This window comes from Babylonia areolata, chromosome 34 (assembly GCF_041734735.1).
Source record: "Babylonia areolata isolate BAREFJ2019XMU chromosome 34, ASM4173473v1, whole genome shotgun sequence".
NCBI lineage: Eukaryota > Metazoa > Mollusca > Gastropoda > Neogastropoda > Buccinidae > Babylonia > Babylonia areolata.
In genome coordinates, this window is record NC_134909.1 from 3,091,086 (window position 1) to 3,116,944 (window position 25,859).

General features: G+C 48.9%; 1 protein-coding gene across 5 annotated transcripts in view; it reads left to right on the forward strand.

Annotated features, from left to right (window-relative positions):
• Positions 1–25,835, forward strand: part of LOC143277652 (regulatory factor X 4-like) — a 63,329-nt gene extending 37,494 nt beyond the window's left edge. For 4 of the 5 annotated variants that reach the window (XM_076582544.1, XM_076582547.1, XM_076582545.1 and 1 more), the window contains 11 exons: positions 1,315–1,478; positions 3,466–3,566; positions 6,230–6,433; positions 7,513–7,607; positions 8,495–8,612; positions 10,371–10,490; positions 11,090–11,344; positions 12,460–12,598; positions 17,932–18,067; positions 20,782–20,930; positions 23,036–25,835. In XM_076582544.1, the coding sequence (XP_076438659.1) occupies positions 1,315–1,478; positions 3,466–3,566; positions 6,230–6,433; positions 7,513–7,607; positions 8,495–8,612; positions 10,371–10,490; positions 11,090–11,344; positions 12,460–12,598; positions 17,932–18,067; positions 20,782–20,930; positions 23,036–23,321 (1,767 nt within the window). In that variant the 3' untranslated portion in view covers positions 23,322–25,835. The remainder of the gene's footprint in view (positions 1–1,314; positions 1,479–3,465; positions 3,567–6,229; positions 6,434–7,512; positions 7,608–8,494; positions 8,613–10,370; positions 10,491–11,089; positions 11,345–12,459; positions 12,599–17,931; positions 18,068–20,781; positions 20,931–23,035) is intronic. The other variant, XM_076582548.1, reaches the window with a different exon arrangement.
• Positions 25,836–25,859: the final 24 nt, after the last annotated feature.

Sequence of the window (25,859 nt, forward strand, 5' to 3'; positions counted from 1 at the left end):
ATATGCGTATGTGTCGACAATCCGACTGTGTGTTTGTATATGATTTCTAATTCATGTTTGTATCCATATCCTTCACCACGTGCACGCCCATCCTAATCTACATTTACTGGGACCCAGATACATTTGCTGAAAAAGACTTACTCTGTAAGAAGAAGAAGCAGAAGAAGAAGAATGATGATGAGAAGAAGCAGAAGAAGAGTGAGTGATGGTCTAGAGGTAACGCGTCCGCCCAGGAAGCGAGAGAATCTGAGCGCGCTGGTTCCAATCACGGCTCAGCCGCCGATATTTTCTCCCCCTCCACTAGACCTTGAGTGGTGGTCTGGACGCTAGTCATTGGGATGAGACGATAAACCGTGGCCCCATGTGCAGCATGCACTTAGCGCACATAAAAGAACCCACGGCAACAAAAGGGTTGTTCCTGGCAAAATTCTGTAGAAAAATCCACTTTGATAGGAAAAACAAATAAAAGTGCACGCAGGAAAACATACCAAAAAATGGGTGGCGCTGTAGTGTAGCGACGCGCTCTCCCTGTGGAGAGCAGCCCGAATTTCACACAGAGAAATCTGTTGTGATAAAAAGAAATACAAATACAAATACAAAGAAGAATGATGATGATGAGAAGAAGAAGAAGAATAGTGGACTGGTGCCCTCGTGGTAACACGTTCACTTAGGAAGCGAGAGAATCTGAGCGTATGCTACAGGATCGAACACGTGCGCAGCACATACGCACGCACGCGCACGCGCACACACACACACACACACACACACACACACACACACACACACATGACACTACACATACATGTCAGCTGCAGCGTCCTGCCATAGAAAACGGCTGCTAACTGAGGTCGGTGTGTGAAGCAGACAGGGAATTCCAGGAGCGTGTCTGTGTTTCAGTTTCAATTTCAGTTTCTCAAGGAGGCGTCACTGCGTTTGGACACATCCATATACTCTACGCCACATCTGCTAGGCAGATGCCTGACAGCAGCATAACCCAACGCGCTTGTCACATCTTGAGTGAATCATTATTATGTATAATTGCGTACCTATCAGACGGGATTTCTTTTCATACAATTTTGCCAGAGGACAACACTTTTGTTGCCATGGGTTCTTTTTCAGTGCGTGCTGCACACGGGACGTCGGTTTATCGTCTCATCCAAAAGACCAGACGCTCAGTTCGATTTTCCAGTCAAAGTTGGGAGAAAGGGCGAGAGCGGGATTCGAACCCACACCCTCACGGACTGTGTGTATCAGCAGCTGAGCGTGTTAACCAGTCTGCCACCCTCCTCACTGAAGCTGTGTGTCTGTGTGCAGGTGCAGAACTTCCTGTTGCACTTCTGGCAAGGCATGCCCCCCCACATCATCCCCATCCTCTCCTCCCCCACCATCGTCATGCTGGTGGGCGTCTGTGACTCCATCCTCTACCGGGCCATCTCCTCCGTCCTCATGCCCACCGTGCTGCAGGCCTTACCTGACAGGTGGGTACAGCCTTACCTGACAGGTGGGTACAGGTGTGTGTGCCTTACCGGACAGGTGGGTACAGGTGTGTGTGTCTTACCTGACAGGTGGGTACAGCCTTACCTGACAGGTGGGTACAGGTGTGTGTGTCTTACCTGACAGGTGGGTACAGGTGTGTGTGTCTTACCTGACAGGTGGGTACAGGTGTGTGTGTGTCTTACCTGACAGGTGGGTACAGGTGTGTGTGTCTTACCTGACAGGTGGGTACAGGTGTGTGTGCCTTACCTGACAGGTGGGTACAGGTGTGTGTGCCTTACCTGACAGGTGGGTACAGGTGTGTGTGTCTGACCTGACAGGTGGGTACAGGTGTGTTTGTCTTACCTGACAGGTGGGTACAGGTGTGTGTGCCTTACCTGACAGGTGGGTACAGGTGTGTTTGCCTTACCTGACAGGTGGGTACAGGTGTGTTTGCCTTACCTGACAGATGGGTACAGGTGTGTGTGTCTGACCTGACAGGTGGGTACAGGTGTGTTTGCCTACCTGACAGGTGGGTACAGGTGTGTGTGTCTGACCTGACAGGTGGGTACAGGTGTGTGTGTCTGACCTGACAGGTGGGTACAGGTGTGTGTGTCTGACCTGACAGGTGGGTACAGGTTGTGTGTCTTACCTGACAGGTGGGGTACAGGTGTGTGTGTCTGACCTGACAGGTGGGTACAGGTGTGTTTGCCTTACCTGACAGGTGGGTACAGGTGTGTGTGTCTTACTGACAGGTGGACAGTGTGTGTGTCTGACCTGACAGGTGTGTGTTGTGTGTCGTTACCTGACAGGTGGGTACAGTGTGTGTGTGTGTCTGACCTGACAGTGGGTACAGGTGTGTGTGTGTGTCTTACCTGACAGGTGGGTACAGGTGTGTGTGTCTGACCTGACAGGTGGGTACAGGTGTGTGTGTCTTACCTGACAGGTGGGTACAGGTGTGTGTGTCTGACCTGACAGGTGGGTACAGGTGTGTGTGTGTGTCTTACCTGACAGGTGGGTACAGGTGTGTGTGTCTGACCTGACAGGTGGGTACAGGTGTGTGTGTCTTACCTGACAGGTGGGTACAGGTGTGTGTGTGTGTCCTGACAGGTGGGTACAGGTGTGTTTGCCTTACCTGACAGATGGGTACAGGTGTGTGTGTCTGACCTGACAGGTGGGTACAGGTGTGTTTGCCTTACCTGACAGGTGGGTACAGGTGTGTGTGTCTGACCTGACAGGTGGGTACAGGTGTGTGTGTCTGACCTGACAGGTGGGTACAGGTGTGTGTGTCTTACCTGACAGGTGGGTACAGGTGTGTGTGCCTTACCTGACAGGTGGGTACAGGTGTGTGTGTCTGACCTGACAGGTGGGTACAGGTGTGTTTGCCTTACCTGACAGGTGGATACAGGTGTGTGTGTCTGACCTGACAGGTGGGTACAGGTGTGTTTGCCTTACCTGACAGGTGGGTACAGGTGTGTGTGTCTGACCTGACAGGTGGGTACAGGTGTGTGTGTCTGACCTGACAGGTGGGTACAGGTGTGTTTGCCTTACCTGACAGGTGGGTACAGGTGTGTTTGCCTTACCTGACAGATGGGTACAGGTGTGTGTGTCTGACCTGACAGGTGGGTACAGGTGTGTTTGCCTTACCTGACAGGTGGGTACAGGTGTGTGTGTCTGACCTGACAGGTGGGTACAGGTGTGTGTGTCTGACCTGACAGGTGGGTACAGGTGTGTGTGTCTGACCTGACAGGTGGGTACAGGTGTGTGTGTCTTACCTGACAGGTGGGTACAGGTGTGTGTGCCTTACCTGACAGGTGGGTACAGGGATACGTGTATGTGTAATGTTTGTGTGTATTTATATGCGTACGTGTGCGTGCGTGTGTGTGTATCTGATGTCTTCCATAACGGTGATGATGACGACGATAATAAAAATGGCGACAACAACAAGAAGAAAGGCAATGACAATGATGATGAAGATGCTGGCTGTTTCAGCCTGACCCAGGTGATCCGTCGGTTTGCCAAACAGCTGGACGAGTGGCTGAAGAACGCGCTGAGCTCTCTGCCTGAGGGTCTGCAGAACATGAAGTTTGACCGTGAGTCCTGCATGCACGCACGCACACACGCATGCACGCACACACACACACACACACACACACACACACACACACACACACCTGTCCATACACGCACACACCTGACTCACAACTCCACACCCACACATCTAACTCTCACCTGTGCACACACCTGTCTCACCTGTGCACACACCTGTCTCACCTGTGCACACACCTGACTCACCTGTGCACACACCTGTCTCACCTGTGCACACACCTGTCTCACCTGTGCACACACCTGACTCACCTGTGCACACACCTGACTCACCTATGCACACACCTGACTCACCTATGCACACACCTGTCTCACCTGTGCACACACCTGACTCACCTATGCACACACCTGACTCACCTATGCACACACCTGTCTCACCTATGCACACACCTGACTCACCTATGCACACACCTGTCTCACCTATGCACACACCTGACTCACCTATGCACACACCTGTTTCACCTATGCACACACCTGACTCACCTATGCACACACCTGTCTCACCTATGCACACACCTGTTTCACCTATGCACACACCTGTCTCACCTGTGCACACACCTGTCTCACCTATGCACACACCTGACTCACCTATGCACACACCTATTTCACCTATGCACACACCTGACTCACCTATGCACACACCTGACTCACCTATGCACACACCTGACTCACCTGTGCACACACCTGTCTCACCTATGCACACACCTGACTCACCTATGCACACACCTGTTTCACCTATGCACACACCTGACTCACCTATGCACACACCTGACTCACCTATGCACACACCTGTCTCACCTATGCACACACCTATTTCACCTATGCACACACCTGACTCACCTGTGCACACACCTGACTCACCTGTGCACACACCTGTCTCACCTGTGCACACACCTGACTCACCTATGCACACACCTGACTCACCTGTGCACACACCTGTCTCACCTATGCACACACCTGTTTCACCTATGCACACACCTGTCTCACCTATGCACACACCTGTCTCACCTGTGCACACACCTGACTCACCTGTGCACACACCTGTCTCACCTATGCACACACCTGACTCACCTGTGCACACACCTGTCTCACCTGTGCACACACCTGACTCACCTGTGCACACACCTGACTCACCTATGCACACACCCTGTCTCACCTGTGCACACACCTGACTCACAAGTCCACATTCACACATTTAACTCTCACCTATGCACACACCTGTCTCACCTGTGCACACACCTGTCTCACCTATGCACACACCTGTCTCACCTGTGCACACACCTGTCTCACCTATGCACACACCTGTCTCACCTATGCACACACCTGACTCACCTATGCACACACCTATTTCACCTATGCACACACCTGACTCACCTATGCACACACCTGTCTCACCAATGAACACCTGACTCACCTGTGCACACACCTGTCTCACCTATGCACACACCTGTCTCACCTGTGCACACACCTGACTCACCTATGCACACACCTGTCTCACCTGTGCACACACCTGACTCACCTGTGCACACACCTGACTCACCTATGCACACACCTGATTCACCCATGCACACACCTGACTCACCTGTGCACACACCTGTCTCACCTATGCACACACCTGTCTCACCTGTGCACACACCTGACTCACCTATGCACACACCTGACTCACCTGTGCACACACCTGACTCACCTATGCACACACCTGACTCACCTGTGCACACACCTGACTCACCTGTGCACACACCTGTCTCACCTATGCACACACCTGACTCACCTATGCACACACCTGACTCACCTGTGCACACACCTGACTCACCTATGCACACACCTGACTCACTTATGCACACACCTGATTCACCTATGCACACACCTGACTCACTTATGCACACACCTGATTCACCTATGCACACACACCTGACTCACCTATGCACACACCTGACTCACCAATGAACACCTGTCTCAGCAATGAACACCTGTCTCACCTATGCACACACCTGACTCACCTATGCACACACCTGTCTCACCTATGCACACACCTGACTCACCTATGCACACACCTGACTCACCTATGCACACACCTGTCTCACCTGTGGACACATCTGTCTCACCTATGCACACACCTGACTCACCTGTGCACACACCTGTCTCACCTATGCACACACCTGACTCACCTATGCACACACCTGACTCACCTATGCACACACCTGTCTCACCTATGCACACACCTGACTCACAAGTCCACACCCACACATTTAACTCTCACCTATGCACACACCTGACTCACAAGTCCACACCCACACATTTAACTCTCACCTATGCACACACCTGACTCACAAGTCCACACCCACACATTTAACTCTCACCTATGCACACACCTGACTCACAAGTCCACACCCACACATTTAACTCTCACCTATGCACACACCTGGCTCACAAGTCCACACCCACACATTTAACTCTCACCTATGCACACACCTGACTCACAAGTCCACACCCACACATTTAACTCTCACCTATGCACACACCTGACTCACAAGTCCACACCCACACATTTAACTCTCACCTATGCACACACCTGTCTCACCTGTGCACACACCTGACTCACAAGTCCACACTCACACATCTAACTCTCACCTGTGCACACACCTGTCAGTGGCCAGGAGGTTCGCCCAGGTGTTGCGGCGGCAGACATCGCTGAACCACCTGTGTCAGGCCGCACGCAGCGTGCTGCAGAGTGCAGAGATCACAGGACAGCTGCTGGAAGACTGGCTGTCTGTGGACCTCAACAGCATCGTCAAACAGACCCTGTATACCATGGACCAGTACAGCTACCGTGACCATACCCTCATCTCTAACCGTGAGTTGGTGGTGGTGGTGATGGTGGCTCTCTTTCATCTCAGCAGCATCGTGGAGTGATGGCCTAGAGGTAGCGTGTCCGCTTAGGAAGCAAGAGAATCTGAGCGTGCTGGTTCCAACCACGGCTCAGCTGCCGATATTTACTCCCCCTCCACTACACCTTGAGTGGTGGTCTGGACGCTAGTCATTGGGATGAGACGATAAACCGAGGCCCCATGTGCAGCATGCACTTAGCGCACATAAAAGAACCCACGGCAACAAAAGGGTTGTTCCTGGCAAAATTCTGTAGAAAAATCCACTTCGATAGGAAAAACAAATAAAACTGCGCGCAGGAAAAAAATTACAAAAAAATGTGTGGCGCTGTAGTGTAGCGACGCGCTCTCCCTGGGGAGAGAAGCCCGAATTTCACACAGAGAAATCTGTTGTGATAAAAAGAAATACAAATACAAATATAAATCGTCAATCCTCTATACCGTGGACCAGTACAGCTACCATGACCATGCCCTAATCTCTAACCGAGAGTCAGCCCCTTTGATGGTGGTGGTTGGGTTTGGGGAGCGGGGGGGTGAGGGGGAGGGTGTGTGTGTGTGGGGGGGGGGGGGGTTGTAGGGCAGTTGGGGATGCGGGAGTTTTCTGTCGATTTCAACCGCGTCGTTAAACAGACCTGGTACATCAATGAGGCCATGACCAGCTTCATTGTCATCATACCCTGATCTCTAACCTGTTTTGGTGTTATTTCGTTGTTTTTGTTGGTGGTGGTGGTGGTGTGTGTGTGTGTGTATGCGTGCGTGTGAGTGTGTGTACGTGTGTGTGAGTATGTATGTGTGTGTGTGTGTGTGTGTGACTGAAGTCCGACTGAATGACACAGGAAACGAATGATGAGCGCCCAATGGCAGCTGTCAGTCGGCTCTACCCGGGTAGGCAGCCTGTTGTGCAAATGACTCCGTGTTGTAAAGCACTTAGAGCTTGGTCTCCGACCGAGGATAGGCGCTATATAAGTATCTATATCAATCATCATCAACAACAAAAGAATGACGATGTTTGTATCAGTGTGTCGGAGGGTGTGTCCGCGTGTTGCAGTGTGTGGCGAGTTTGAACACATGCTGGAAGAGCAAGCTCCGATCGAGTCTATCATTGAGTGGCTGGACAAAATGGTGGACAAGTGTGTCGTAAAGGTAACTTGCCGCCTCCCCTCTCTCTCTCTCTCTCTCTCTCTCTCTCTCTCTCTCTCTCTCTGTCTGTCGCTCTCTCTCTCTCTCTCTCTCTCTCTCTCTCTCTCTCTCTCTCTCTCTCTCTCTCCCTTCGTTATTTTCTCTCTCTCTCTCTCTTCGTTACTGTCTTTTTTTCTTCTCTCTCTCTGTCTCTCTCTATCTCTTCGTTGCCCTCTCTCTCTCTCTTCCTTGGTTATTCTCTCTCTCTCTCTCTCTCTCTCTCTCTCTCTCTCTCTCTCTCTCTCTCTTTCTCTCTCCCTCTTCCTTCGGTATTCTCTCTCTCTCTCTCTCTCTCTCTCTCTCTCTCTCTCTCCTCTTCCTTCGTTATTCTCTCTCTCTCTCTCTTTCTCCCTCTTCCTTCGTTATTCTCTCTCTCTCTCTCTCTTTCTCCCTCTTCCTTCGTTATTCTCTCTCTCTCTCTCTTTCTCCCTCTTCCTTCGTTATTCTCTCTCTCTCTCTCTCTCTCTCTCTCTCTCTCTCTCTCTCTCTCTCTCTCTCTTCGTTACCCTGTCTTTCTCTCTCTCTCTCTCTCTGTTTGTCCCGTCTCTGGAAGATTCCACATTCATATATAACTCATCCGAATCTGTCTCTTTCTCTTCGTATAGTCTCTCTCTTTCTCTCTGTCTTTGTTACACACACACACACACACACACACACACACACACACACACAATAACACCACCACCAATTAACATACCTATTTTTTACCTGTTTGTCTCTGTTACCGGTTTAGAAATTGGAGTTATAATCATTGGTGATAGGATTGTTGTTGTAGATATTGTAGCTGTTTAGTCATTTTTCATATCGAAAACTGGAGTGGAATGGGGGAAAAAAGAAGTATCTTGTTTCAGCCCAGCAGTAAAAAGACGAGGTCGTTACGTCAGATCGCCCGCCAGTTCCTGTTGATGTGGTCGTGTTTCGGAACACGGGTCATAAGGGACATGACTCTGCACAGTGCTCCCAGCTTTGGTCAGTGCCCTCCCTTGCTTTACTGGTGCTTTGGGTGTGGTTTGGGCTTCTTCTTCTTCTTCTCCTTCTTCTCCTCCTCCTCCTTCTTCTTCTGCTTCTTCTTCTTCTTCTTCCTGTTTTTCTCCTTCTTCCTCTTTTTCTCCTTCTTCTTCTTCTCCTTCTCCTCCTCCTCTTCTTCTTCTTCTTCTCCTCCTCCTCCAAACTTCTTCGTTTTCTACTTCTTCTCCTTCTTCTTCTCCTCCTCCAACCTTCTCCTTCTTCTCCTTCTCCTCCTCCTCCTCTTCTTCTTCTCCTCCTCCTCCTCCAAACTTCTCCTTCGTCTTCTTCTTCTCCTTCTTCTCCTCCTCCAACTTTCTCCTTCTCCTCCTCCAACCTCCTCCTTCTTCTCTCTCCTTCTTCCTCTTCTTCTCCTCCAACCTTCTCCTTCTCCTCCTCCAACCTCCTCCTTCTTCTGCTCTCCTTCTTCCTCTTCTTCTCCTCCAACCTCTTCTTCTGCTCTCCTTCCTCTTCTTCTCCTCCAACCTTCTCCTTCTTCTGCTCTCCTTCTTCCTCTTCTTCTCCTCCAACCTCTTCTTCTTCTTCTGAGGAATGAAGTGATACTATTTCATGTTGTGTAGTGTATCGATATGTAGACATCAGGTGATACTGTTTCAGGGCATGTACCGTATCGATATGTAGACATCAGGTGACACTGTTTCAGGGCATGTACCGTATCGATATGTAGACATCAGGTGACACTGTTTCAGGGCATGTACCGTATCGATATGTAGACACAAGGTGACACTGTTTCAGGGTGTGTACCGTATCGATATGTAGACACAAGGTGACACTGTTTCAGGGCATGTACCGTATCGATATGTAGACATCAGGTGACACTGTTTCAGGGCATGTACCGTATCGATATGTAGACATCAGGTGACACTGTTTCAGGGCATGTACCGTATCGATATGTAGACACAAGGTGACACTGTTTCAGGGCATGTACCGTATCGATATGTAGACATCAGGTGACACTGTTTCAGGGCATGTACCGTATCGATATGTAGACACAAGGTGACACTGTTTCAGGGCATGTACCGTATCGATATGTAGACACAAGGTGACACTGTTTCAGGGCATGTACCATATCGATATGCAGACACCAGGTGACACTGTTTCAGGGTGTGTAGACACCAGGTGACACTGTTTCAGGGCATGTACCGTTCGATATGTAGACATCAGGTGACACTGTTTCAGGGCATGTACCTATCGATATAGTAGACACAGGTGACACTGTTTCAGGGTGTGTAGGACACAGGTGACACTGTTTCAGGGCATGTACCTATCGATATGTAGACACCAGGTGACACTGTTTCAGGGTGTGTAGACACCAGGTGACACTGTTTCAGGGTGTAGACACCAGGTGACACTGTTTCAGGGTGTGTAGACACCAGGTGACACTGTTTCAGGGTGTGTAGACACCAGGTGACACTGTTTCAGGGTGTGTAGACACCAGGTGACACTGTTTCAGGGTGTGTAGACACCAGGTGACACTGTTTCAGGGTGTGTAGACACCAGGTGACACTGTTTCAGGGTGTGTAGACACCAGGTGACACTGTTTCAGGGTATGTAGACACCAGGTGACACTGTTTCATGGTTTGTAGACACCAGGTGACACTGTTTCAGGGTGTGTAGACACCAGGTGACACTGTTTCAGGGTGTGTAGACACCAGGTGACACTGTTTCAGGGTGTGTAGACACCAGGTGACACTGTTTCAGGGTCGTTCCACCTGCTGCACCTGATGTTTGACGACTACGTGCTGTACCGGATCGAGGCACTGCACAGCCAGGAGAGGGTGGCCGAGTTCCTCAGGGTCATCAGGGGGGAGGAGATCCAGGGTACGTTGGCCGGGTGGATGGTTTGGTGGGTGGGTCGTGGCGTTGGTGGGTGATGGGGTAGATGGAAGATCCAGGGTACGTTGGCCGGGTGGATGGTTTGGTGGGTGGGTGGTGGGGTTGGTGGGTGATGGGGTAGATGGAAGATCCAGGGTACGTTGGCCGGGTGGCAAGATGGGTGACGGGGTGGTGACCTGGTGGATGGATGGGTGATGGGATGCTGGGTAGGAGGAGAAGAAAGAATGAAAGAAATTGGAGGAGAAGTAGGAGGAGGAGAAATGATAATGATATAAAAAGTAGGAGGAGAAAAAAAAAGAAATTTGAGAAGGAAGAGGATAAGGAGGAAGGCTAATAATAAGAAGAAAAGCATGTTGTAACGTACCGTAATGTAATGTCATGTCATATCATTCTTCTTCTTCGTCTTCTTCTTCCTTCGTGGGCTGCAACTCTCACGTTCACTCGTATGTACACCAGTGGACTTTTACGTGTATGACCGTTTTCACCCCGCCATGTGGGCAGCCATACTCCGTCTTCGGGGGTGTCATGTCATTAAGTGTGATGTGAGGAGATGTAACGTACAGTAACGCTGCCTGGTCCCCCAGAGTGTGAGGAGCAGATCTTGCCAGACCCCCAAGCCCTGAAAGACAACCTCCAGCCCCTCCTCTCCCTCACCCCCCACTGCAGCCTACAGCAGCAGCACCACCACCACCATCATCACCAGCAGCAGCAGCAGCAGCAGCAGCAACATCACCAGCATCATCAGGGTCAGTCTCAGCACCCCCCACCCCCCGCCTCGCTCTTCCAGGACAGAGGGACCGTCATCGCCACCAACAGCAGTGTGCTTCACGATCTGCAAGGTGAGTGTGTGTGGGGGGTTGAGTGTGTGGGGGAGGGATGAGGGGGGTGTTGTGTGTGTGGGGGGTGGGGGGTATGGGTGTTTGTGTGTCGTCATCGCCACCAACAGCAGTGTGCTTCACGATCTGCAAGGTGAGTGTAGTGTGGTGCAGGTGGGGGGGTGGAGTGTGGCGGCGGGAGGGGGTAAGGGACGAGGGGTGTGTAGGTGTTGTGGGGGGAGGGGGTATGGGTGTGTGTGTGTGTGTCGTCATCGCCACCAACAGCAGTATGCTTCACGATCTGCAAGGTGGGTGTGGTGTACTGTGGGTGGGGGGTTGAGTGTGGGGGGGGGATGAGGAGGGGGGTGTTGTGTGTGTGTGGGGGGGGGAGGCATGGGGGGTGTCGTCATCACCACCAACAGCAGTGTGCTTCACGATCTGAAATGTGGGTGGGTGTGGAGGTGTGTGCGGCGAGGGGGTGAGTGGGTGGGGGGTAAGTGTGTGTGTGTGTGTGTGTTGGTTGTGTGTGTGTGTATGCGTCAGTGTGTGTGTGTGTGTGTGTGTGTATGAGTGTGTGCGCGCGCGCGTGTGCGTATGTGTGTGTGTGGGGGTGGGGGGGGGGTTGAATGAGTGGGTGGATGGGTGTCTGTGTATACGTGTGTGTCTGTGTCATTGTTTATGGATGTGTATGTGAGACTGTGTATGTATGACTATATATATGTGCGTGTGTGTCAATGTGTATGCGGGAGCATGTGCGAGACTGTCTGCACGAGTGTATGCACATGAGTTTGTGTGTGTGGTGGGGGGAGGGGGTTAGAGATGTGGTTGTGTAAATGCATTGTGATGTTGTGTGGATGATGAAGACGAAAATGATGACCGACAACGATTATGACATCAACCATGATGATGACGACAACTGTGATGATGACGACGATGATAACGACAACCATAATGATGACGACGATGATGACGACAACCCATGATGACGACAGCTCATGATGACGACGATTACGACCGATAATGATGACGTCAACCATGTTGATGACGATGATGACGACAACCATGAGGATGACAATGATGACGATGATGATGATGTAGATGACGGTAACGACGACGACGCTGTGTGTGTTGCCGGGCAGACTACGACAGCCAGCAGGAGGGGTACTCCACGGACGAGTCTGGCTCCCTGGAGCAGGTGCCCTCCCCGAGGGGTGCCGGCCTTGACCTCACGCCGCCCTCCTCCCTCCCCATCTCCGCTCCCCCGCCCACACACCACGGGTGAGTCAAGCACAGACATCACACACATCACGGGTGAGTCAAGCACACACATCACACACATCACGGGTGAGTCAAGCACAGACATCACACACATCACACACCACGGGTGAGTCAAGCACACACATCACACACACCACGGGTGAGTCAAGCACACACATCACACACCACGGGTGAGTCAAGCACACACATCACACACACCACGGGTGAGTCAAGCACACACATCACACATCACGGGTGAGTCAAGCACACACATCACACACACCATGGTGAGTCAAGCACAGACATCACACACCACGGGTGAGTCAAGCACACACATCACACACACCACGGGTGAGTCAAGCACACACATCACACACACCACGGGTGAGTCAAGCACACACATCACACACCACGGGTGAGTCAAGCACACACATCACACACCACGGGTGAGTCAAGCACAGACATCACACACCACGGGTGAGTCAAGCACAGACATCACACACCACGGGTGAGTCAAGCACAGACATCACACACCACGGGTGAGTCAAGCACACACATCACACATCACGGGTGAGTCAAGCACACACATCACACACACCACGGGTGAGTCAAGCACACACATCACACACCACGGGTGAGTCAAGCACACACATCACACACACCACTGGTGAGTCAAACACACATCACACACCACGGGTGAGTCAAGCACAGACATCACACACACCACGGGTGAGTCAAGCACACACATCACACACACCACGGGTGAGTCAAGCACAGACATCACACACACCACGGGTGAGTCAAACACATCAATCGAACACGGGGAGTCAAACAGTTCCACACCATGGCACCAACACTCTCACATCAGCAGGGTGAGTAGCTGGTGGTACGGGCTCAGGGTGGTAGCGGGGGGACTGAGGGGGCGTTAATTGCTATGGGGTGGGGTCAAGAGAGTCATGCTAGGTGGTCAATGCACCAATCAACCGGTTGATCAGACCACATAGAGTGGGTGGTGCAGCAACAGGGAGGTGTGAGCGACATAACCACAGGGGTGTGTAGCGGGACGTGGCGTATGCTGTGTGTGTTCATCATCGCACACCAACACAGGGTGTATATCAGACCAAGTAGGGTGTAGCGGGATGGGTATGGGTGGTGGAAGCACAATGATCGGGGGGGTAGAGCATAGGGGCCGGTGGTCAATCACACCACAACATGCCTTCACGTTCTGAATGTGGTGGGGGTGTGGGGGCAGGAAGGGTGGTGTAGTTCCATCACACCAGCCAGCAGGTGGCTTCACGATCAAAATGGCTAGTGTGTAGGGGGTAGGAGGGTGGGATTGCGACTGATGTGTGTGGGTGTAGTGACACAGCAGGGTGATGGTAGTAGTTAGAGGCAGGGTGAGGTTAGCTCGACCACACCACGTGGTTTGGGGGTGGCGGATTAAAGGTGTCGAGCCGAGGGCACGACAGGGGTGGGGGAAGGGTATATCTTTCGGGGTGGTGAGTAATCGATCCAATAGTGTGTGTGGTGAGGCATATCGAACACCACGGTGGTGCAGAGTCGTAACGTGGGGTGGGGGAGGGGAGGGGATTCAATAGGGGTGAGTGCGGCTCATATTAGGTGTGTATGAGACGTGTAATCAGGGTGATCAAGCATAATACTACAAGTACGGGTGTCAATGTTAGCGGAGCATGTGAGACGGTCTGCAAGGAATGCACATGATTTATGGGTGGGGGCGAAGGGTTAAAAATGTGGGTGTAATGCACTGAATGTCACGGATAGGAAGAGTAATGACCACACGATTACGACACCGTGAGTATGACGACAACTGTGACTACAGGGACATGAAACGACACACAATCCGAGCGCGTGATGACAGACACACCATGATCACAGCTAGCAGACGACGATTCACACCCGATCAAGAATACTCACCACCAGGTTGATGACGAATATGACACACACACGGTGAGTAAGAATGACACACGAACGAGGTGATGTAATGACCACATGTAATGACGGGTAACGACGACGACGACTGTTGTTGCCGGGTGACTCAAGCCACAGAGGGGTACGGCACGCAGTCGCTCCGACAGTGCCCCCAGGGGTGACCGCCTGCTGACCGCCCTCCTCCACCCACATCCCTCCAGGCCCACACACCACGGAGAATCAACACACATCAACACAGCACGTCACAGTCAAGCGGATCAACACCACACCACTGAGTCAAGCAATCAACAACCACGACATCAAGCCACGGAGCAAGCACAACACACACATACGGGTGGTCAAGCACAGACACCACGGTACAACCAGCGGGATCACACACACACGATCAACACAGGTCGACAAGCACACGATCAAGCACACACACACACACAGGGTGACAACACACACACTACAGCACAGGTGAGTCACACAGACACAGGGTGATCACACACACATCACGGTGAGTCAAGCACACATCACGGGTGAGACAAGCACAGACTCACGGGTGAGTCAAGCACCAGACATTCACACACATCCACGGGTGAGTCAGCACACACAAACACGGGTAGTCAAGCACACACATCACGGGTGATCAAAGCACAACATCACACACACCACGTGATCCAAGCACAGACAATCACACACACCACGGGTGAGTCTAAGCACACACATCACAACAGCCATTGTGAGTCAGCACAGACAATCACACAACACGGGTGAGTCAGCAGAGACAACACACACCCACGGTGATCAAGCACACACATCACACACACCATGTGAGTCAAGCACAGCATCACACACACCAGGGTGAGAGTCAAGCACAGACATCACACACCACGGGTGAGTCAAGCACAGACATCACACACACCACGGGTGAGTCAAGCAACACACATCACACACAGCCACGGGGAGTCAAGCACCACACCCACGGTGACTCAGGTGAAAACACAACACACACACGGGTGAGTCAAGCACACACAACACACACCAGGTGAGTCAAGCACAGATCACACACACGGTGATCACAAGATCACACACGACGGGAGTCAAACCACACTCACGGGTGAGTCAAGCACACACATCACACACACCACGGGTGAGTCAACACACACATCCACACACCACGGGTGAGCAAGCACACACACACAGCCAACGTGATCACACACACGTATCACACAACACCAGGTGAGTCAGAAAATAAGTCAGGAGTCACACAACATCACACAACACGGGTGAGCAAGCACATCACACACACATGGTGAGTCAAGCACAGACATCAACACACGGGTCAGCAACTCACAACACAGGTGAGTCAAACACACATCACGACTCACGAGTATCAAACAACACTCACGGTATCACGGCGAGACACACAATCACGGTGGTCACACAACATCAACACACGGTGAGTCAAGCACACACAACACATCACGGGTGAGTCAAACACACACATCACGGGTGAGTCAAGCACAGACATCACACACCACGGGTGAGTCAAGCACAGACATCACACACACGGGTGAGTCAAGCACACATCACACACATCACGGGTGAGTCAAGCACACATCACGGGTGAGTCAAGCACACACATCACACACCACGGGTGAGTCAAGCACACACATCACACACACCACGGGTGAGTCAAGCACAGACATCACACACCACGGGTGAGTCAAGCACACATCACACACATCACGGGTGAGTCAAGCACAGACATCACACACATCACGGGTGAGTCAAGCACACATCACACATCACGGGTGAGTCAAGCACAGACATCACACACCACGGGTGAGTCAAGCACACACACCACGGGTGAGTCAAGCACAGACATCACACACACCACGGGTGAGTCAAGCACACACATCACACATCACGGGTGAGTCAAGCACAGACATCACACATCACGGGTGAGTCAAGCACACATCACACATCACGGGTGAGTCAAGCACAGACATCACACATTCACCACGGGTGAGTCAAGCACACACATCACACATCACGGGTGAGTCAAGCACAGACATCACACATCACGGGTGAGTCAAGCACACACATCACACATCACGGGTGAGTCAAGCACAGACATCACACACCACGGGTGAGTCAAGCACAGACATCACACACACCACGGGTGAGTCAAGCACAGACATCACACACACCATGGGTGAGTCAAACACAGACATCACACACCACGGGTGAGTCAAGCACAGACATCACACACACCACGGGTGAGTCAAGCACAGACATCACACACCACGGGTGAGTCAAGCACAGACATCACACACCACGGGTGAGTCAAGCACAGACATCACACACACCACGGGTGAGTCAAGCACAGACATCACACATCACGGGTGAGTCAAGCACAGACATCACACACACTCGCATACTTGAACACATTCACGAAACGAAACGATTCTTTTTTCTTTGTTTTTGTTTTTTTGTACGAGGGTAGTGGTGAAAGCATAGTTGCTTTTTCACGCACGCACGCATACACACACAGACATGAACGCATATACACATATCACATGCATGCATATGTATGCGCAGACATGCACGGACATACGCATACATATACATGTACACGCACACTCACGCACAAATACAAGCACACAGTCTCACACATAGAGCACAGCACAGCACACATGAGTCACTTTTACACACACACACACACACACACACACACACACTACAACACACACACACACACACATTACAACACACGCACACACACACACACACACACACACACATAATACAACACACACACACACACACACACACACACACACACACACACACACACACACTACAACACACACACACACACACACACACACATAATACAACACACACACACTCACTCACTCACGCTCCCTCTCTCCCTCCTCATTCACCCACATCACAATCTTCTTCGTTCGTGGGCTGCAACTCCCACGTTCACTCGTATGTACACGAGTGGGCTTTTACGTGTATGACCGTTTTCACCCCGCCATGTAGGCAGCCACACTCTGCTTTCAGGGGTGTGCATGCTGGGTTTATTCTTGTTTCCATAACCCACCAAACGCAAACATTGATTACAGGATCTTTAACGTGCGTTGATATTCTGCATGCGCATACACACGAAGGGGGCTCAAGCACAAGCAGGTCTGTACATAAATATATTGACCTGGGAAATCGGAAAAATCTCCACCCTTTACCCACCAGGCGCCGTTACCGAGATTCGAACCCGGGATACTCAGATTGAAAGTCCAACGCTTTAACCACTCGGCTGTTGCGCCCGTCAATCACAGCAGTAAGTACATATACCTGTTTTCACCTGAAAGACTGTGTCCAAAACTGACCGCTGTTTCTCCTGTCTTCAGGGCGGGTATGTCCGGGTACAGTAACGGGTACCCAGCCCACTACGCGGGTCACTACGGGAAGCCTCAAGCCATGGCTGCCACCACTTCCCACACCCCTCCCTCACACACCTACACTCCCCTCCCGGCCTCCTCCACGGTCAGTGGCGTTGTATTTGTATTTCTTTTTATCCCAACAGATTTCTCTGTGTGAAATTTGGGCTGCTCTCCCTAGGGAGAGCGCGTCGCTACACTACAGCGCCACCCTTTTTTTTTGGTATTTTTTCCTGCGTGCAGTTTTATTTGTTTTGTTTTTTTTCTATCGAAGAGGATTTTTCTGCAGAAATTTGCCAGGAACAACCCTTTTGTTGCTGTGGGTTCTTTTACGTGCGCTAAGTGCATGCTGCACACGGGACCTCGGTTTATCGTCTCATCCGAATGACAAGCGTCCAGACCACCACTCAAGGTGTAGTGGAGGGGGAGAAAATACCGTGACTGGAACCAGCGCGCTCAGATTCTCTCGCTTCCTAGGCGGACGTGTTACCTGTAGGCCATCACTGCACACCTATGCCGTGCACTGTGATATCTCGGAATGCTTTTGTCTGCGCTCTGTCTCTCTGTCTCTGTCAGGCATCTGCTTAGCAGATGTAGTGTAGCGTATATGGGTTTTTTTGTTTTTTTTTACCGAACGCAGTGACGCCTCCTTGAAAAACTGAACTGAACTGAATTGTCTCTGTCTCTCTGTCTGTCTGTTTGTATGTCTATATCTCTCTCTCTGTCTGTCTGTTTGTATGTCTCTGTCTGTTTGTATGTCTATATCTGTCTGTCTGTTTGTGTCTCTTATGTATGTCTCTGTCTCTCTGTCTTCGCCTGTTTGTATGTCTCAGTCTATCTGTATGTTTCTATCTCTCTGTCTGTCTGTTTGTGTCTCTTATGTATGTCTCTATCTCTGTGTCTGTTTGTATGTCTCTGCCTATCTGTCTGTCTGTCTGTTCCTCACACTCTGTCTGTCTTGTCTGTTCCTCACACTGTCTGTCTGTTCCTCACACTCTATCTGTCTGTCTGTCTCTTCCTCACACTCTATCTGTCTGTTCCCACTGCCTGTCTCTCTCTCTCTTTCTCACACTCTGTCTCTCTCTCTCTTCCTCACACTCTGTCTCTCTCTCTCTTCCTCACACTCTGTCTGTCTGTCTGTTCCCCACTGCCTGTCTCTCTCTCTCTTTCTCACACTCTGTCTCTCTCTCTCTTCCTCACACTCTGTCTGTCTGTCTGTTCCCCACTGCCTGTCTCTCTCTCTCTTTCTCACACTCTGTCTCTCTCTCTCTTCCTCACACTCTGTCTCTCTCTCTCTTCCTCACACTCTGTCTGTCTGTCTGTTCCCCACTGCCTGTCTCTCTCTCTCTTCCTCACACTCTGTCTCTCTCTCTCTTCCTCACACTCTGTCTGTCTGTCTGTTCCCCACTGCCTGTCTCTCTCTCTCTTTCTCACACTCTGTCTCTCTCTCTCTTCCTCACACTCTGTCTGTCTGTCTGTTCCCCACTGCCTGTCTCTCTCTCTCTTTCTCACACTCTGTCTCTCTCTCTCTTTCTCACACTCTGTCTCTCTCTCTCTTCCTCACACTCTGTCTCTCTCTCTCTTCCTCACACTCTGTCTGTCTGTCTGTTCCCCACTGCCTGTCTCTCTCTCTCTCTCTCTCTCTCTCTCTCTCTCTCTCTCTCTCTCTCTCTGTCTTCCTCACACTCTGTCTGTCTTTCTCACTCTCTGCCTCACACACTATCTCTCTGTCTGCCTTTGTCTCTGTCTCTTCCTCACAGTCTGTCTGTCTGTCTCTTCCTCACACTCTTTCTGTCTTGTCTGTCTGATTGTCTGTATGTATGTGTGTACATTTGTGTGTCTCTTCCTCACTGTCTGTATGTCTTTCTGTCTTTGATTAATTGATAGATTGATATGGATACTTATACAGCGCCTATCTTCGGTCGGAGACCAAGCTCTAAGCGCTTTACAAACACGGGATCATGTGCACAACATGCTGCCTACCTGGGTAGAGCCGACTGACGGCTGCCACTGGGCGCTTATCATTCGTTTCCTGTGTTATTCAATCAGATTTCAGGCACGCACACATACACACTCAGACAGACATGTCTGGCGGTGTGTTTGTAACACTCTGCCTGTCTCTCTCCCTCTCTCTTCTTCACACATAGTGTGTCTGTCTGTCTGTCTGTCTGTCTCTCTGTGCATCTGTCAGCTGTCTGTCTCCCTAACCTGTCTATTGGTGTTTTTTTTCCTGTTTGATTCTTGTTTTCTCTCTAGCTTTCACTGTACTGTTTATACATGTCTTTATATTTTACATATATCACATGTTTTCAGTTGTGCATAGATATAATATTTGCATATTTTATAGTTTATTTGGCTGTCGTGAATAACATGTTTTTCTTTTGTTTTTGTTTTTTCTTTTTTTTCTTTCAATTTCTTCGTAATACTGGCATATATGTGTTGATTTGAATGGATCAGACTCTGTGTGTTTTGATTTGTATTGATCAGACTTTATCTGTATTGATTTGAATTGACCAGGCTCTCTCTGTGTCAGTTTGGACTGATCAGACTCTGTGTTGATCTGAATTGATTAGACTCTGTCTGTGTTGATTTTAATTGATCAGACTCTGTGTTGATTTGAAATGATCAGGCTCTGTGTTGATTTTATTTGATCAGGCTCTATGTGTGTTGATTTTAATTGAATCGGGCTCTATGTGTGTTGTTTTGAATTGATCAGGCTGTGTGTGTGTTGATTTGAATTGATCAGGTTCTATGTGTGTTGATTTGAATTGATCAGGCTCTATCTGTGTTGAGTTGAATTGATCAGACTGTAATCCTCAGATGCTGCCACAGGGCTTGGACAGCCAGGGGAGAGAACCGCTGATCACGCCAAGCGGAAACCTGCGGATGACCGGAAGTGAGTGGAACGTATCCCAGCAGCCTCGGCAGCAGCAAGGCATGATGGGAGACCCCAATGCTGGCCTGAGAGGGTACGTCGGTTACTCCCCTTGTTCTTGTTCCTCTTGTCGTTCTTCTTGTTCTGCTTCTTCTTCTTTCTTCTTCTTCGTATTCGCCAGTATCCCCCCCAACGCCCCTCCACTAGCATTGAGTGGTGGTCTGAAACGCTAGTCATTCGATTGAGACAATAAACCGAGGTCCCATGTGCAGCATGCACTTAGCACACGTAGAAGAACCCACGGAAACAAAAGGGTTGTCCCTGGAAAAATTCTGAAGAAAGATCCACATGGATAGCGAGCGAAAGAAATAAGACCTGCAGGCAGGAAAAAAAAAAGGGTGGTGCTGCATTATTTATTGTGACACGCTGTCGCTGGAAATAGCAGCCCGAATTTTATACAGAGACAGTGGCAAAAAGTAACACAATGCAATACAATGCAATGCAGTACAATGCAATACAGTATAGTACTAGGATGATGTGATGCGATACAATGCAATACAATGCAGTACAGTATAGTACTAGGATGATGTGATGCGATACAATGCAATACAATGCAGTACAGTATAGTACTAGGATGATGTGATGCGATACAATGCAATACAATGCAGTACAGTATAGTACTAGGATGATGTGATGGGATACAATGCAATACAATGCAGTACAGTATAGTACTAGGATGATGTGATGCGATACGATGCAATACAATGCAGTACAGTATAGTACTAGGATGATGTGATGCGATACAATGCAATACAATGCAGTACAGTATAGTACTAGGATGATGTGATGCGATACAATGCAATACAATGCAGTACAGTATAGTACTAGGATGATGTGATGCGATACAATGCAATGCAGTGCAGTATAGTATAGTACTAGGATGATGTGATGCGATACAATGCAATACAATGCAGTACAGTGCAAATCAGTGGAATACAATACAACACAATAAATACAGTGCAATACAATACAATACAATACAATACAATACAGATCCCCATTAGCTCAACCATCTGAATTACACAATGACAATAACAATGATGACAGTAACAATGACAACGATGACAACGACAACATTGACAATACAATACAGTACAATACAATACAATACAACACAATACAGATCCCCATTAGTTCAACCATCTGAACAACCACGGCAGTGACAACGACATTATCAATGACAGCATTGACAATACAATACAATGCAGTACAATGCAATACAATGCAGTACAATGCAATACAATGCAGTACAATGCAATACAATACAACACAGACCCCCATAAGTTGAACCCTCGTGATAATCCATATCAGGGTCAAACAGCTCAGTGATGCCCTGTGTTTCTCCCCCACCACTTGCAGTTCCTTATACAATGCAAACCAAACCAATACAATGCAATGCAAAGCAACACAATACAATATATATTATAATACAGTAAAATACAAAGCAATGCAATACAATAAGTACAATGCAATGCAGTACAATACAGTACAATACAACACAGATCCCCATTAGCTCAACCATCTTATTAGTGACAAAATGACAATGACAAACACGACAGTGACAATGACAACGACAACATTGACGGTGACAATGACAATACAAGTCAGTGCAATGCAATGCAATACAATACAGTACAGTACAGTACAGTACAGTACAGTACAGTACAGTACAACACAAACCCCCATCAGCTGAACCCTCGTGATAATCGAGATCCGGATCAAACAGCTCAGTGATTCCCGTCGTTCCCCCACCACAGTCAGTTCTGTTTTCTGCTTCTGACGAGTGAGTAACATTTGTTTCATCGGTTACTGTTTGTTGTTGTTACTTATTTGTTTCTTCATTCGTTTATTTCGTTTCATGTCAGTGTTTCACACAAACCTGGGATGGGCTGTCCAGGCCCTGACTGGGGCTTTGAGCTTTACACACAGGTTGGGAAACTGCTCCCTTTTTTTTTTTTTTTTTTTTTTTTTTTTTTATTTACTGCGGCAGATTTGGTGCAGCGTATATTATCGTTAAACTGGCACATTGTGACACCTCCTTGAAACTGAAACTGAACTCACGCCCCACCCACCCCCACTCCCTCCCTCCCCTTCACACCCCACCACTGATTTCTCCCGCCGTGACGTCATTGCTTACAGAAACGAGGCCATGACGTACAACTACAACCCGGCCCTGCGTCACCATCACCCGGCCTATGACGCCGCCTCCGCCGCCAACAGCTTCCAGTATGACGTCACCAACAGCGGAGGGGGCGGCATGGTGTACCCGGGGTTCAGCGGGGACGTGTTCATGACGTCAGGCCAGCAGCAAGGCGGTGACGTCAGCAAGAGACGCTACGAGGACGACCAGCAGTACATGCGGTCGTGCAAGCGGGCCAACAAAGAGGCCTTCTACTTCCAGCCCACCTTCACCAACATAGGCTGAGAGGGCTGGCTTGTCGTCAACCCGCATGCTTCAAGTGGTTAACAAAAACATAAAAATGATGGGCAGACAACGATGATGATGATGACAGTGACAGCCATAAGGACAATATAGGTTGAAAGGACTGGCGTGTGTCGTCAATCTTCATGCTTCAACTGGTGAACAAAAAACATAAAAAATGATGGACAGACAACAATGACAACCATAATGACAATACAGGTAGGGATGGGATGTGTCATCAACGTGCAAGCTTTAATTGGTCCACAAAATTATATAAAGGATGAGCAGACGATGATGATGATGACAGTGACAACCATAAGGACAATATACGTTGAAAGGACTGGCGTGTCGTCAACGTTCATGCTTTAACTGGTTAACAAAAACACAAAAATGATGGGCAGATGATGATGATGATGATAATGACAGCCATAATAACCGCATAGATTGGTGGCAGTGACAACCATAAGGACAATATAAGCTGAAAGGACTGGCGTGTCGGCAACGTTCAGGCTTTAACTGGTTCGCAAAAAACATAAGAAGTGTGGGCAGACAACCACAATGACAATGATATCAACCACGACAATGACAACCACAACGACAGTGACAACCACATTTAAAAGGACTGAATTACCTGTTTGACGGAATGAACAATTTCAAACTCAAATATTGATAATTCTTATCGTCAGAACTAATGTGGCAATGACAACTGATAAGGTACAATGAAAGCATTCTGTCTCTAATTTGAAAGGAAGGAAGAGAGGGAGAGAGAGTCGCTCTTGTGCACATACGGAACTGTGTGTTCGTTTTGGTTATAAAGAGAAAGAAAGAGAGTCGTTTTTGTACATGATTTAATCAAATATTGTGTGTTCGAGAGAGAGTGGGAGAGAGAGAGAGAGAGGGACGGAGGAGGTGCTGTTTTTGTCCACATATACAACTGTGTGTTCGTACTGATCAGACAGAGGAGCACAGAGATTTGTTTTGTACATATTGTGTCTTCCTGTCACAGAGAGAGAGAGAGAAAAATGTTTTGTACACATACACAACTCTTGTCTGATCAGTGTGGAAACGTGTGCGCGTGCTGTCTTTACATATTTTTCGTCTTGTGGAAGGAACCTTTCGTGCGTGTATGTGTGTGTGGGGGGGTTGAATGGTTAAACATGTTATCATGAAAGAAGTGACGGGCACAACAGTTAAAGAGTTGGAATTTCAGTTTGAGAGTCCTGCGTTCGAATCCTGGAAGGTGGAGATTTTTCCGATCTCCCAGATCATGGAATGTGAAGATGTATGTACAAGTGAAATGAATAACTTAATAAAACAGATGTTTTCTTTGGTATGGTTGTGTATATAAAAGTGCAGTGTTTTGTGGGATTTTTGATTAATGTCATTGCGTTGTTCAGCATGCATACTGTAAAACATTCTCATCATATGATGTTACAGTTGATTGAATCTTTTTGTTTTGTCATTTCTGTGTCGTTCTTTTTGAGTCATCTAACTAGGCTATATCAAAAACATAATTTAAAAAAAAACATAATGTGATGCGACAAAACACTTAACGATATATATCCACACACACACACACACACACACACACACACACACACACACACACACACACACACTCACTCACGCACGCGTCCATCGGGGAAGCGGAAGAATCTGAGCTTACGGGGTCGAAATCTACGCTCACAAAAATATTCTCCCCCTCCACTAGACCACCACCAGAGATCTGGACACTAGTCGTTCGGATGAGACAATAAACCAAGGCGCACGTAAAACAGCCCACGGCAACAAACGAGTTGCCCCTGGCAAAATTATGTAGAAAGTTTTACTCGGTAATAAAACATACACTAAGAGATAGAAAGAGAAGAGAAGAAAAAGAAATGGGTGGTGCTGTACTGTGGCGACGCGACTTCCTTGTGGAGAACAGCCGAATTCCACACAGAGAAACCTGTTGTAACAGAAAAAGTAATACAACACAATACGATACGATACAGTACAATACAACACAATACGATACGATACAGTACAATACAACACAATACGATACGATACAGTACAATACAATACAATAAGATACGATTTCAATACGATACACAAAACAGCACAATACATTACAATACGATGCATTACAAGGCAGCACTACACAATACGATACAATACAATACAGCACAATACATTACAATACGATGCATTACAAGGCAGCACTACACAATACGATACAATACAATACAGCACAATACAATACTATACAAGCCAACCCAATATGTTAACAATGCAATGTAAAATAACACATTGCAACGCGACACAACGCAATACAAGACAAATACGGCCATAGTCCAGTGCAATGCATGTATCTACAACACGAGCTCAACACAGCACTACACGTTTCAGCAAAACAGCATCAGAGGAATTAATGAACGTCGATCAGCTCTCTCTCTCTCTCTCTCTCTCTCTCTCTCTCTCTCTCTCTCTCAATGTTTGTTCATTGGATTATTTAAAGAATTTTGAAAGGACAGTTGTTGATGCATGTTGTGATTTCTT